Source organism: Sphaerodactylus townsendi, linkage group LG06 (assembly GCF_021028975.2).
Source record: "Sphaerodactylus townsendi isolate TG3544 linkage group LG06, MPM_Stown_v2.3, whole genome shotgun sequence".
Lineage (NCBI taxonomy): Eukaryota > Metazoa > Chordata > Lepidosauria > Squamata > Sphaerodactylidae > Sphaerodactylus > Sphaerodactylus townsendi.
The window spans coordinates 41,974,404-41,987,816 of NC_059430.1; the positions used below are offsets into that span (position 1 = coordinate 41,974,404).

General features: G+C 43.4%; 1 protein-coding gene across 1 annotated transcript in view; it reads right to left on the bottom strand.

The window, feature by feature from the left end:
• Positions 1 to 13,413, bottom strand: part of LOC125435352 (olfactory receptor 1013-like) — a 19,883-nt gene continuing 6,470 nt past the window's right edge. Inside the window, exons 2-4 of the mRNA XM_048501541.1 lie at positions 10,110 to 10,913; positions 595 to 683; positions 1 to 52 (exon numbers count right to left, since the gene is read on the bottom strand). Coding sequence (XP_048357498.1) covers positions 1 to 52; positions 595 to 683; positions 10,110 to 10,913 — 945 coding nt within the window. The remainder of the gene's footprint in view (positions 53 to 594; positions 684 to 10,109; positions 10,914 to 13,413) is intronic.

Genomic DNA, 13,413 nt, shown 5'->3' on the forward strand with positions numbered 1-13,413 from the left:
CTATGAATCAAAGATGTTTGGAGTTACAATCTCATCCCCAGCATCCTGAAAGCTGCAAAATGGGGGGAAAGTATGTCTCTCAGTTTTTGCTCATCCACAGTGATGCCAGCATCTCATATTGTATGACATTCACCCTCTCATTCTTTTGGTAGTAACTTGAAGTGAATAATAAGGCTTGGGCTATGTTGAAAAGGGGAGAATTTAGCTTAGTTAGCATAAGGCAATCCTTCTTCCCCCCAATTCTGGCTAACTCTAGATTGTCAGTTTGGTACACTCACCTTTAGATCATAAAACAGAAACAATAAGCTCCTAAAAAGAAGGGATTTCTCCTGAGACACAACAGCAAAAGACCATAGTATAATGCTGGAAGAACCTTTAAAAGCATGCTCCACTGCAGTTGGCCACGAGGGGGCATAGATATGTTGCTCTAACTACCTGTATGTAGATAATTCAATGAACCATTATGCCTTATGAAGAAGTGTGTGTATATATGCTCCCCAAGTTTGCAAAAAATTCAGAGAACTAAAAACAAATAGGGGTTTTTAAATTACTCCCAAAATAAAAAGGTGTTCTCTATGCAGAGGAATCACTTACCTCAGGCTGCTGTGGTGGTACAGCCTGGGAGCCACACTGGGCTCACCAGCGGCTTTCAGGGCTCTCAGCAGGGGCCTCACGGCACATGCCTGAAACAGTTGGGGTGAGACATTGACAGAGAGCGGGAAAGAGAAATAAATTGGGAGGGGGGAAGAGGGAGAAAACCTCAGCATGCCTGTCCAGAGCAGTCTGCACTGATCACCTAGAGGTGGGGGAGGGAGGAGGCCTCAGTGTGCCTGCCTGGAGTATTCCAAGTGAGCTGCTGTGGGGGAAAGCCTCAGAGCGCCTACCTGGACTCCTCTAGGTGAGCTGCAAAGAGCAGTGCGGTGGGAAGTTGCATATTAATATTAAGATGTAAAATTTTGGGAAATTTTGAAGCCACAGAAAAGGGAGGGGTATGTGAAATATACATATTATTACTTTCCCATCAATGGTAAATTTCTATTACTCATTTAACAACATGAAAACATTATTTATAACTTAGCATGTAAAATTGTACTATTAGGGATATTTATGGAATTTGAAGGTATAACTATCCTAGTTTTTTATTTTTAAACATTGTAAGTATAATGTATTGTAAAAGGCTTTCACAGGCAAAATCAACTGGCTGTTATGGGTTTTGTGTGTGTGTGTGGTTGTGTGTGGCTGGCATCTTCAGAGGCATGTCATGGTGAGATGTGTTTCTCCATGGCAACACATCTCATCGTGGCATAGAATCATAGAATCATAGAGTTGGAAGAGACCCCAAGCGCCAGCAAGTCCAATGCAGGAACACATAATCAAAGCATTCCTGACAGACGGCCACCCAGCCTCTCTTTAAAAACCTCCAAAGGAGACTCCACCACACTCCAAGGTAATGCATTCCACTGTTGGAACAGCTCTGGCTGTCAGGAACTTTTTCCTGATGTTTAGATGGGATCTATTTTCCTTCACCTTAAAACCATTACTCCTAGTCACTGGAGCAGCAGAAAACAAGCTTGCTCCCTCACCAACATGACATCCCTTCAAATATCTAAACATGGCTATCATGTTACCTCTTAATCTTCTCTTCACCAAACTAAACATACTGAACTACTTAAGTCTCTCCTCATAGGACATGGATTCCAGAGCTTTTACCATTTTGGTTGCCCTCCTCTGTGGTCTACTAAGACTCCCAGATCCCTTTCACATGTAGTGTTGTCAAGCCAGGTGTGCCCCATCCTATATCTGTGCATTTTTTCTACCTAAGTGTAGTATCTTACAGTTATTTATGTTGAAATTCATTTTGTTTGTTTTGGCCCAGTTCCCTAATCTGTCCAGGTTCCCAAATCTGTCCAGGTCGTCTTGAATTCTGACTATGTCCTCTGAGGTATTAGCTACCTCTCCTAGCATGCCCTCTATTCCATCATCCAAGTCATTGATAAAAATATTGAATAGCACTGGGCCCAGGACAGGACCCTGGGGCACCCCGCTACTCTCCAGGATGAAGATGAACCATTGACAAGCACCCTTTGAGTTCAGTCAGTCAACCAATTATTTCACTAGCTTACTTGAAAGAATATTATGGGGCACCTTGTCAAAAGCTTTACTAAAATCAAGGTATGCTATGTCCACGGCATTCCCTTCATCTGCCAAGCTTGTCACTCTATCAAAAAAAGATTAGTCTGGCATGACTTTTTTTTCAGAAACCCATGCTGGCTTTTTGTGATCACAGTATTCCCTTCTAAGTGCCAGAATCTTTCCTGGTATTGATGTCAGGCTGACTGGATAGTAATTATTAGGGTCCTCCTTTTCCTCTTTTTGAAGATGGGGATAATATTAGCCCTCCTTGAGTCCACTGGGAATTCTCCTGTTCTCCAGGATTTCTCAAAGATTAGAGCAAGTGGTTCTGAGATTACTTCTGCCAGTTCTTTTAATACCCTGGGATGTAACTCATCAGGGCCTGGAGATTTGACCTAGTTTAAAGTAGCCAGGTGTTCCTGCACTACCTCTTTATTCTGGGCTGAATTTCTCCTACTGTATCTTCTGTTTCATTTTCCCCTGGATGAGCACCGTTTCCTTTTTGGGAAAAGACTGAGGCAAAGAAGGTGTTGAGTAGTTCTTTATATCAGGATCCTTTATATCCTTTATATCAAGATCCCTTTATATTAAGGGGATCCGCCATTTCCCCCTCTTGGGGAGGGCTTTAAGTATGGGTCTCATTGGATGCCTTTTAATTGTGTTAACTGCTGGTTTTAAAGGGATTTAGTTATTATATTTTAAAACTGATGGAACCTGTGCAAATTGTAGTTTACTTTATGTAGTTAATTTGCTCCCTTTGTTTGGTTTTATTGTGGTAGATTTTATGTTGTACACCACCCAGAGCCCCTCGGGGATAGGACGGTATAGATAGATAGATAGATAGATAGATAGATAGATACAGAGAGAGAGAGAGAGAGAGAGAGAGAGAGAGAGAGATGATAGTTCTGCCTTTTCTTCAGCCCCTGTTAGCATTTTGCCATCTTCTCCATGCAGTGACTCTATCCTATCACTTTTCTTCCTTTGGCTATGGACATGCTCCAAAAAGCTTTTTTTTAACCTCTCTGGCAAGTCTCAGCTCATTGTGAGCTTTAGCTTTTCTGACTTTCTTCATACATATCCTCGTTATTTGTTTGAATTCCGCTGTGTTGATTTCCCCCCTTTTCCATTTCTTTTACATGTCCTTTTTAAATCTTAGCTCGGTTGAATGTTCTTTAGACATCCATCTTGGTTTCCTTAGACACCTCTCATTTTTTCCTCATTGGAACTGTTTGAAATTGTGCCCTTAAGTTCTCACTTTTAAGAAATTCCCAGTCATCATGCACTTCCTTCTCTTTTAGTATTTTTGACCACGGGATCATACCCAGTAGATTCCTAAGCTTACTGAAATCTGCTTTCTTAAAGTCTAGAATGTGTGTATGACTTAGCACTCCCTTTCCACTTTATAACAAACTCCAGGAGAACATGATCACTCCCACCTAAGCAGTGGTGGGATTCAAATAATTAACAACCAGTTGTAATGGTGGGATTCAAATAATTTAACAACTGGTTCTTTACAAGCACCATTTTAACAACCAGTTCTGCCGAAGTGGTGCGAACCTGCTGAATCCCACCACTACACCGAAAGATTCTACCACTTACACTCCACTAATCAGGTCATTATTATTGGTTAGGAGCAGATCTAAAATAGTCGTTCCCCTTGTTGCTTCTTCTGCCTTCTGGACCATGAAATTGTCTGCAAGGCAAGTGAGAAATCTGTTGGGCCTGATAGTCATGGAAGAGTTTGACTCCCAGCAAACATCTGGATAACTGAAATCTCCCATTATTACTATTTCTTTCCTTTTCTGAAAGCCTAATCATCTGTTCCAAGAATGCATCATCCATCTCTTCTGGATCAAGGGCCAGATCAATGCTATTTCTCTCCCCCTTAATTCTTTACCCAAATACTCTCAACCTGGGTGCAGGATTTATTGCAGACTCCGCTCACAGCTGCATAATCCTTTACCTATAACCCTCCTCCTCCCCTTTTCCTATTTCAGATCGGATTCTCTTGAAATAGGTTATGCTCTTTCAATGCTTATGTTCCAATCATCATGACACTCATCCTGTACCTGCCCTTATAGTGGGATACCTATAATATCACATTTGTTTTCTGTGTTAAGAGTTCAAGTTCATCTTGTTTATTTCCCATGCTTTGTGCACGATGCAGAGACATTAATGCATGACATGGTGCATTCTCCTCTGGCTGCTTCTTTAAGTTTTTTTTTCCTCCCATTGATGGCTTCTTGACTCCATTTGCTCAGTTCTCTCTATAACCTTTGGACTATCATCACTAATCACTCTGATGAACTCCTGTTCATTTGAATAATGTCTCCCTCCCCCTCAGTTTTAAAGCCCTTCTGAGGATCAGGTTTGTGAGCCTCCTGGCAAAGATGTTTCTATTTACAGGTGTGAGGTGCAACCCATCCCTTGCCAGGCAGTCCTCCTTCTTCATGCAACCACAGACCATGGTCCAGGAACCCAAATCATTCTGCCGGCACCACTTGTGAAGCCAATTATTCACTTTCACTATTCTTCTTTCTCTCCCTGGGCCATGTCCTTCAACTGGGAGCACTGGCATAATGCCCATTGGGCAAGGTGCGCAGCTGCTCTAGGGTATCACCTTGTCAGGCATCAAAATGCTGGGTTTGTTTTTTGGGTATTTTTTAGTGCATTTTCTATTTTTTTGGTCTGTGAAGATTGTAGCTTTTAGGCTAGCGGCACCAAAATTCTCTTAGCTGCATCATCAGGAGACTGTCCTTATGCTACCCCCCAAGTTTGGTGAGGTTTGGTTCAGGGAGCCCAAAGGAAGTTCTGCACCATGCTCCTTCGATGTCTCTCTACTTTGGACTCCCTTGAATCCAAAGGGGGTGCCCTTTATCCCCATTGTTTCACCTTGGGAGCCACAGGGAGATGTGGGGCTGGCAGTTTTGAGGGATCTTCGATAACTTTGTCTCTGAACCAAGCTGCACAAAATCTCGAATCACAGGGCAGTCTCTTGATGAGACCCTGAAAGTTTGGAGACTGTGCTCTTCCAGAAATGTGCCCCCCAGCCTGGGCAACCCCCCCATTGACAGCAATGCAGAAAACTCAACGCAGAACAAAGATTCTTGGGCAAATTTCGGGATGTTCTTGCAGGGAGAGCATTCTTGGACATATCAGCACCAAAAGTTCAGGGTATCATCTGGAGACTGTCATTATGGCACCAAGATTTGGTGTAGTTTGGTTCAGGGGGTGCAAAGTTATGGACCCTCAAAAGGGTAGCCCCCATCTCCTTAGCAAAGAATGTGGGATGGGGTAGCATGTTTTCTTGGCTGCGGTGATTAGAGAACTCTCTACCTTTTAATTTTCTATAAGCTCCTGAATAGGACAATGTATAAAGTGAATCTACCTCTCGACAGTCCAATAGAGGCCATTTTTTCTTCAATTATGGAAAACTAGGGGTTGGAATGGGTACAGAGGAGCAGGATTTGTGGACTAGGGAATTACAGTCTGAGAGAAAAAATGAATTCTAGCCAGAATCTAAAAGCCCTTCAGCCAAGCGGCTGATTCCAAGGAGTTTTGACCTAACTCCAGACAAAGGGCTGCATAGGGCACGCAATTTGGGGATTAGCTCCCATTGGAAACAATGGGGGATGGGGTATGCACTTTGGTAGTCTGGCACTTTGGGACTCCTTGAGCTCAAACTCTCACTCCAAAGTGGGGGGTAGCATAATGACAGTCTCCTGATGATATCGCTGGAAATTTTTTTTAGTGCTAGATATGTCTAAAAATTCACCCCTGCACGCACTTTTTCAATGTCCTGGTGCAAAAAAAAAAATTCAGGTCAAGTGGTGGAGTGGCTTGCATGCCATGGGGGAGGGCATCCAACTCAGGTTTCAGCCCAGGGCTGCAGAACAGTTTGTCTTCTGATTACACTTCTGACTGGGAGCATAGAGATGAAAAGATAACATTGTACACTCCAGATCCTTCCAAGGCTTCCTTCCCCAGAGCCTCAAAATCTTGCTGTGTCACGTTTGTTCCCACGTGGATCGGGGTAAAAAAGGAAAGGATAATGGTCCATAGGTTTAACAAGTCTTGTCCAGCCTCTCGAAGTTACATCATGGATTTTATGCCCCAGGGAGACAGCAAGAAAAATTGGGAAATTAAAAATTACCATTGGGGAAATGTAAGAGAAGTTAATGAAGGCATATAATTAGGTGATACAGTTCTAGCATCAATTGTTGATGAATGAAAGGAGAAACATTTTGCTCTTGTAAGGTGTGACAAAGCAGAGATAAGCAACTTTAATCACACGAAAGCAATGCACTTTTCTATCTTTTTGGCACTGCCTTCCCCTCTCGACCTTAGGAACGTGGCTGATGCTACCATGGGATTCTTTTAAGCTGTCTCTGTTTTTTATGAGATTGTTGGGCTAAGCTACTGAATTTTAAGGGTTTTAATTGATTTTTTAATTATTGATTGTGCCAGACGTTGAAATGCTGTAAACCGCCTAGAACCCTTCGGGGATGAGGCGGTCTATGAAATCCAATAAACAAACAAACAAACAAACTTTATATCTCCCTTTCTTCATATAGAAATATAAGTTCATGTATTAGCTGGAAACCTGGATATTAGCAATGGATTTATAATTGAGTTTCTCTTTTTTAAACTTCATTTTTAGATGCCTGGATCCTGACACTCTTTCAGGACTGATGGGGAAAGGGGGAGGGCAGTGTCAGAATGAAAAATGCACCAGAGCACCAAAGGCACAATTTATGCCTGAAGGCTGTAATGGTGGTAGGCCTGATGAGAGAAAGAGGAACAGGGTGCATGGAAACCCTCTCCATCTTACCTCCTTCTGGAGGCCCATCTCAAAGACATACAGAGCTGGATTTGGGATGAAGCAATGAATCTTACCAAGCAGGGTATCACAGAAGCAGGTACTGTAAATCCATTTTTCCTCCTATAGGTTAAGTATTTGTATGTATGGATTGTTCTGTTTCACCTATGTGTGGAAGTAGCATTGCTCCCTCTGCCCCCACTTCTATTGTACTTGAATTGTGGTTTGGTTTACACCAAGAGGGCTGATGTGATTGCACCATTGGATTGTATCTGAGTTCTAGTGTTGTAGTTTGGTGTTTTGTGCTAGTGGGCAGAGAGGCATTAGCTGGCAATTTAAACTGGCGCCCTGCGCTTGAGTTCTCCTCCTGGGTGGCGTCCAGCCCCCCCCCCCCCCCAGCGGTGCCTCCTTCCCTGCTTCCTCCCTTCCCACACTTACCTTAGTTCCTTTCCTTTTCCAGAACTTTTTCAGGCTGCAAAAGGCCTGTTCTCAGTAAAAACGGCCTGATGGGAACTATACTTCCCAGGAGACCTTGTGAGCCCCAAGGTCTCATGGGAACTGTAGTTCCTCAGGCCGTTTTTACTGCAAACAGGCCTTTTGCAGCCTGAAAAAGTTCTAGAAAAGGAAAGGAACTAAGGTAAGTGTGGGAGAGGGATAGGGTAGGCTGACCAGCCGTCCCGCTTTTGGCGGGACAGTCCCGCCTTCGCACAATTTGTCCCACATCCTGCAGGTTCTTTCCATTTTCCCGATTTTTGGGAGGCTGCCGCACTGCCTTCTGGGGCGCAAGGCAGTGTGGCAGCCTCCCGTGCGCGCGCCCGCATGCACATGGCCTTCTGGGGCACTGCCGTTTCCCGCCCTGTGACGGGAAACGGCAGCGCCCCAGAAGGCCATGCGCTCCTGCGGCTGCGCATGTGAGTGTACGCGCGTGCGCGCAGCCGCCTACCCCCATCCTGGGTTCACAAGGTGACCATCTGGTCACCTTAGGATAGGGGGGCGTCATGGAGGGCGCCGTGGGGTGGGGAAAAGGGGGAGGGACCTGGGGACGATTTTTCATGCCCCCAGGTGTGCGCCCGGTGCATGGTGCACCCCCCGCCCCCTTGTAGCTCCATGACTGCTAGTGGGAGTCAGGCCTAGCAAGCATATTCCCTGTCTTGGTGTTGTAGTCTTGTGTATTGCCTTGTTTCTGTTAGGGTTCATGACGTCTTGGTGGCTGTGTGCTTAGTTGTGTGATTAATTGGTTTTTTCTAGAGTGGCTCTATTGTTGTGATGTTAGCTGTAGGGATGTGAGTGTAGAGGCATTTAGGGGCAGAGCCGGGCGGGAAATCCGCACTCCAGGGCGCAGCGCCACACGCTACCCTGTTGTGTATGGTGCCACTCACCCCTGCCCCGCCCCAGAACACCCCTGCCCCAACCATGTCACCACACTGGGGAGGGGGCCTGAGGCATTATGCCCCTCGTCACTTTTGGCAGGGATTACTATCACTCAGAAGAGCATTGGAAAGGTAGGGCATGCTTCTCTGTTTTTCTCTTCCATTTGAAAAAGTGGGAGGATGGGGTGAAGTTGCCTTCGCCTCTGATTGCACTAAAGGGATACTGGGAGGGGTTATTGTGGGGGTGTTGTTCCAGATAGGGGCATCAAATTTGCTGTGCAGCTGCTGGAGACTTTGCTCCCAGGAATCATCCAAGTTTGTTGAAGTTTCGGTAGAAATTCAAATTCTTTAGGCACCAACTTTTCCTTTACTTGGGTGCCCACAGAATTTGACCCCACCCAACCAATCTTCAACAAACTTGGGTAGTTTCTAGAGGAGTAGGCTAGTGGATAGTTGTGTAGATAATTTAGTGTCTCCTATCTGGAACAACACTTCTTACCAGAGCCCCCCCTCCAAATCCTGAAGCACAATCTTAACTGGAGCAGAATAGCAAGTCCTGTCTATTTCCATGGTAGGGAAAAATGACCTTTCCCCCCACACAGATTCTTAAGGAAGCCTAATAGGTTCTCCCCCTGGAATTGACTGATCTCCACAGTAGCTTGGTGGAGAATTCTCTGGGGGTGTCCATGGGAGCATCTTTTAGAGTAGTGATACCAAAATTCAGAGGGTAGCTTCAGAAGACTGTCCTGATAAAAGCAACCAGGTTTAAGTGAAGCTTAACTTCAGGGATGCCTATTTAATGGGTCCCAAAGTGCTGGCTACTCTAATCTCCCATTATTTCCAATGAGAGCTAGGGTTGACTCAGGGAGGCTGTGTAGGGGAAGGACCTCAAGCAGTAAGGGTATAAAGCCATAGAGGCCATCTTTGCAAAGCTCCATTTTCTCCAGGCATAATTTGATCTCTGTTGCCTGGAGAACTGTTGTAATTCCAGGAGATTTCCAGCTATTCCCTGGAGACTGGCCACCCTGCTCAAAGCCATTTCAGACCTTGAGTGTGCTTGCGCATAGTTGTTTCCTCTTTACAAAAGAGCCACACTAGGATTATGCCTGTGTTTATTGTTGTACAGTTCCGGACCTTTAAGAAGCTTCCTGTATCTTTTATAACTCAATTGAAGGGAATTCTTTGGTAGCCTTCCTCATTCCTGTAGTGCATGGTGCTGTTTTTGTACATCATGAGGAAAGCTGCCTTTACTAATTCTATATGCTGGTTCAAAGCAATGAGAGTAGGTTTGACATCTCAGATGTTTCGAAAGTGAGGTTCATTATTTCTTTCATGCCTTACCTTACAGGATAGAACTGAAGTGGATTAAGATTAATTTACTTTTTTGGTATTTCTTACTGTTTTTTTTCTTCCATAGGTTGAATTCTATGACAGATTTTGCCAGGAAGAAGCAGGGCCGAAATAGGACTAGAAGAGGAATGCAATAAAAGTATACAGGATGAAAAATAAAACCTTAATAAAGTTTTGAAATCACCCATTTAAAGGAATACTGGTGGTACCATCAGCCTCTTGTGTTGTAGTAAGAAATGACATTAACAGGATAATACTATTTCACTCTCATATTTATATTATATGAACAGACACAACGTCACTGCCATTTACTTTTGAGAGAAGAACCTCCCCAGCACTTTCTTGAAGGTCACTTCTTCTTACATCTTTATTGTTAAGCTGTAAATCATGTAAGCCGATAATGAGGTTGGATTCACGGTATAGAACAAAGCATTTACCTTGTCCCAGGTTGGAGTGTGCTGGGAGCTGGAAATATAGAACAAGGAGACAGAGATTAGATGAGCAGAACAAGTAGAGAAGGCCTTGCGCCTCCCAGCAGCAGAGCGGATGCGTATGATGGCTGCCACAATCCCAATGTAGGAACCCAGGATAAGAGCACTAGTTGCCAACACATTGCAACCAGTGACAGAAGTCAGGATAAGTTCATAAACTTGAGTATCACCACAGGCCATCTTCAGAAGTAGTGGCACGTCACAAAGGAAATCGTCGATGGTATTGTCCCCACAGAAGCGAAGGCTGAAGGTGTTGCCTGTGAGTATGATGGCATCGACAAAGCCAGCTACATAAGAAGCAACAACCAGTTGGATGCAGACCTTCTTGGGCATGGCAGTGGCATAGAGTAGTGGGTTGCAGATGGCCACATAACGGTCATATGCCATGGCAGCCAGTAGGAAGCACTCGCTGTAGGCCAGGCCAGCAGAGAAGAAGAACTGGGCTGCACAGCCAGCAAGAGACATGACATTGTTCCCAGACACACAGTCAGACAGGATCCGGGGAGTGTACACTGAGGAGTACCAGACATCCAGAAAGGAAAGGTTGCCCACAAAAAAGTACATGGGTGTATGCAAGCAGGAATCAAGGTAGATCAGAGCCATGAGACCCAGGTTCCCAGTCAGGGTGAGAGTGTATGAGACCAAGAACAGCACAAAAAAGACCAGGCGCAGGATTGGATCTGTTGTGAAACCCACCACACAAAATTGGTAACCAGAGTCTGGTTGACTTCCATTGTCTCTATAGGCCTCCTACTGATCAGTAGGTCTCCTACTGATACCACTCAGGTTTTGTGAAGTTTGGTCAAGACTACAAGATTTTTGCTAAAATATTGAGTGAGAGATTGAAAAAATATGTAGAAAAATATATCAATGATAACCAAGCTGCATTTATACCAGGCAGGCAATATAAGAACGGTGATAGACATTATAGAATATGCAGGAAAAAAATTTGACACAAAAATTAGCCCTAGTTTTCTTAGATGCTTTTAAAGCCTTCGATAGTGTTAACTGGAAATTCCTAATGAAAGTATTGGAAAGAAGAGAAATTAAAGGTCTGTTCCTAGATGCAATAAAGACTATATATCAAAAGCAAATAGCAACTATTAAAATAAATAATCAGCTCTCTAGGAAATTTAGGATAACTAAGGGGACTAGACAGGGGTGTCCACTGTCCCCACTGTTATTCATAGTACACTTAGACATTTTGACGAGAAGAATGGAAACAGAGAAGATATGGAAAGGATTAAAAATAAAAGGTCAAAGTTATAAATACAAAGCATTTGCAGATGACCTAGTGTTAATAGTAGAAGAACCAATAGAGAACATTCAAAGAGTAAACGAAATTCTAGAAAGATTTGGACAATTATCAGGACTAAAGATTAATATAGAAAAAAACAAAAGTATTGGCATTAAATATGAAACAGAAAGAAATAAAATAATTTAAATATTTATCAGGATTCAAAATTGCAAATAAGGTTTAGAGTTAAGAGCTAAAAATAATAAGGATAACTATGGGAAAATATGGAAGAGTATCAAACAGGATCTGAAGACTTGGAAAAATCTGCATTTATCTTTATCAGGGAAAATAGCAGTAATAAAAACAATATATTACCAAAATTAATATATTATTTTCAAAACCTTCTGGTAATTTTGTCAGATAAAATATTTACAATTTGGAGAATAGCAATTAATAAATTTATTTGGAATAATAAGCATAGTAGAATTAGAGATAGATATATATATATGATAAATAAAAGGACAGAAGAAGGGTTTGCATTACCAAATTTTCAATTATATTATGAAGCCTGTGTAATATTGTGGATAAAGGACTGGATAGAATTGGTAAATAAAAAGGTGTTAATATTAGAAGGCTACAATCTATTCAAAGGATGGCAATCTATTCAAAGTTCTTATTCCCTTGGAGCCCTTTGGGGATAAGGTGGTTTATAAAATCCAATAAATAAATAAATAAATAGAGAATAAAAATTATAAGAACTTCAATTCACATCTAATACGGAAAGCTTTAGCTAGGGTTTGGTTGAAATACAGAGGCCCTTTCCGCACAGCGGAAAGGGCGCCCCTGCACCGGCAGGAATTCTGCCGGTGGAGGGGTGGGGGCCTTTCGCACAGGAGCGTACGAGCGGCCCCCGCAGAGGCCGGCACAGGAGAGAATGCTCCGCACGGAGCCGCCTCTTCCCCATCCCTCTCCCACTCACCTCGTCACTGTCGCCCTGCTGGCCTCCTAAGACCCGCCCACGCTGCCCTCCAACCTCTGGGGTTGGAGGACAGTGAGGGAGGGTCTCAGGAGGCCAGCAGGGTGACAAAGGCGACGAGGTGAGCGGGAGAGGGACGGATAAAACAGCATGTTCCCGGTGGTGCCGTTCGCACCGCGCCGCCGGGAATGCGCTGTTTTCCAAAAACCTCCCTCCAGGAGGGAGGTTTTTGGAGGCAGCCTGACGCCGCCCTGGGGGTGGAGGAGGGGAGCCAGGTCGGCGCTGCTGCATTTTAGCAGCGCCGCCTGTGCGAACGGCTCCCTGGGGATGGCGTTTTTGCCGTCCCCAGGGCGCCGTAAATGGCCCATGCGGAAAGGGCCAGAGATTGGTTTTATACCAAAACCCCATTGTAGATATCTAGAGTAGAATCCTTGAAAATGGAAGAATTTAGGGAAAATAAACACTAGGAAAATTATAAAAATCTATTGAAAATAGAAGGGAAAGAAGTTAAATTAAAAGATAGAACAGAAATTTCAATACAAGGAAAACCCTGTCAATGGTTTCAATACACACAATTTCAAGAAACATATAAGAAAGATAAAGTGAGGAGCGGTTTCCAAGTGAAGCAAAATGAGTTTGAAAAAGCAGTTTTAGAAAACAATAAGAAAATAATTATAAGACAGAACCAGAAAAAGTCAATGAAAAGATGATAGCATGGGCACAAGACACAGGGAGAAATAAAACTTTAGAGGAATGGGATAGAGTTTGGCAAAGTAACATGAAATTTACACTAGCAATAGATTTAAGAGAAAATTTGCAAAAGATGTATTTTAGATGGTGCTATACCCCGGTTAGGTAGAATAAAATGAAAAGGATGAAAAGCGATAGGTGTTGGAAATGCCAAAAGGAAAGAGGAACATTGTTACACATGTGGTGGGAATGTGAAAAGATAAGGGAGTATTGGGAAGAAATAATCAATATTATAGACGAAACGTTAAAGTGCAAGATGCGAAGGAAACCTGAAATATTCCTCTTGG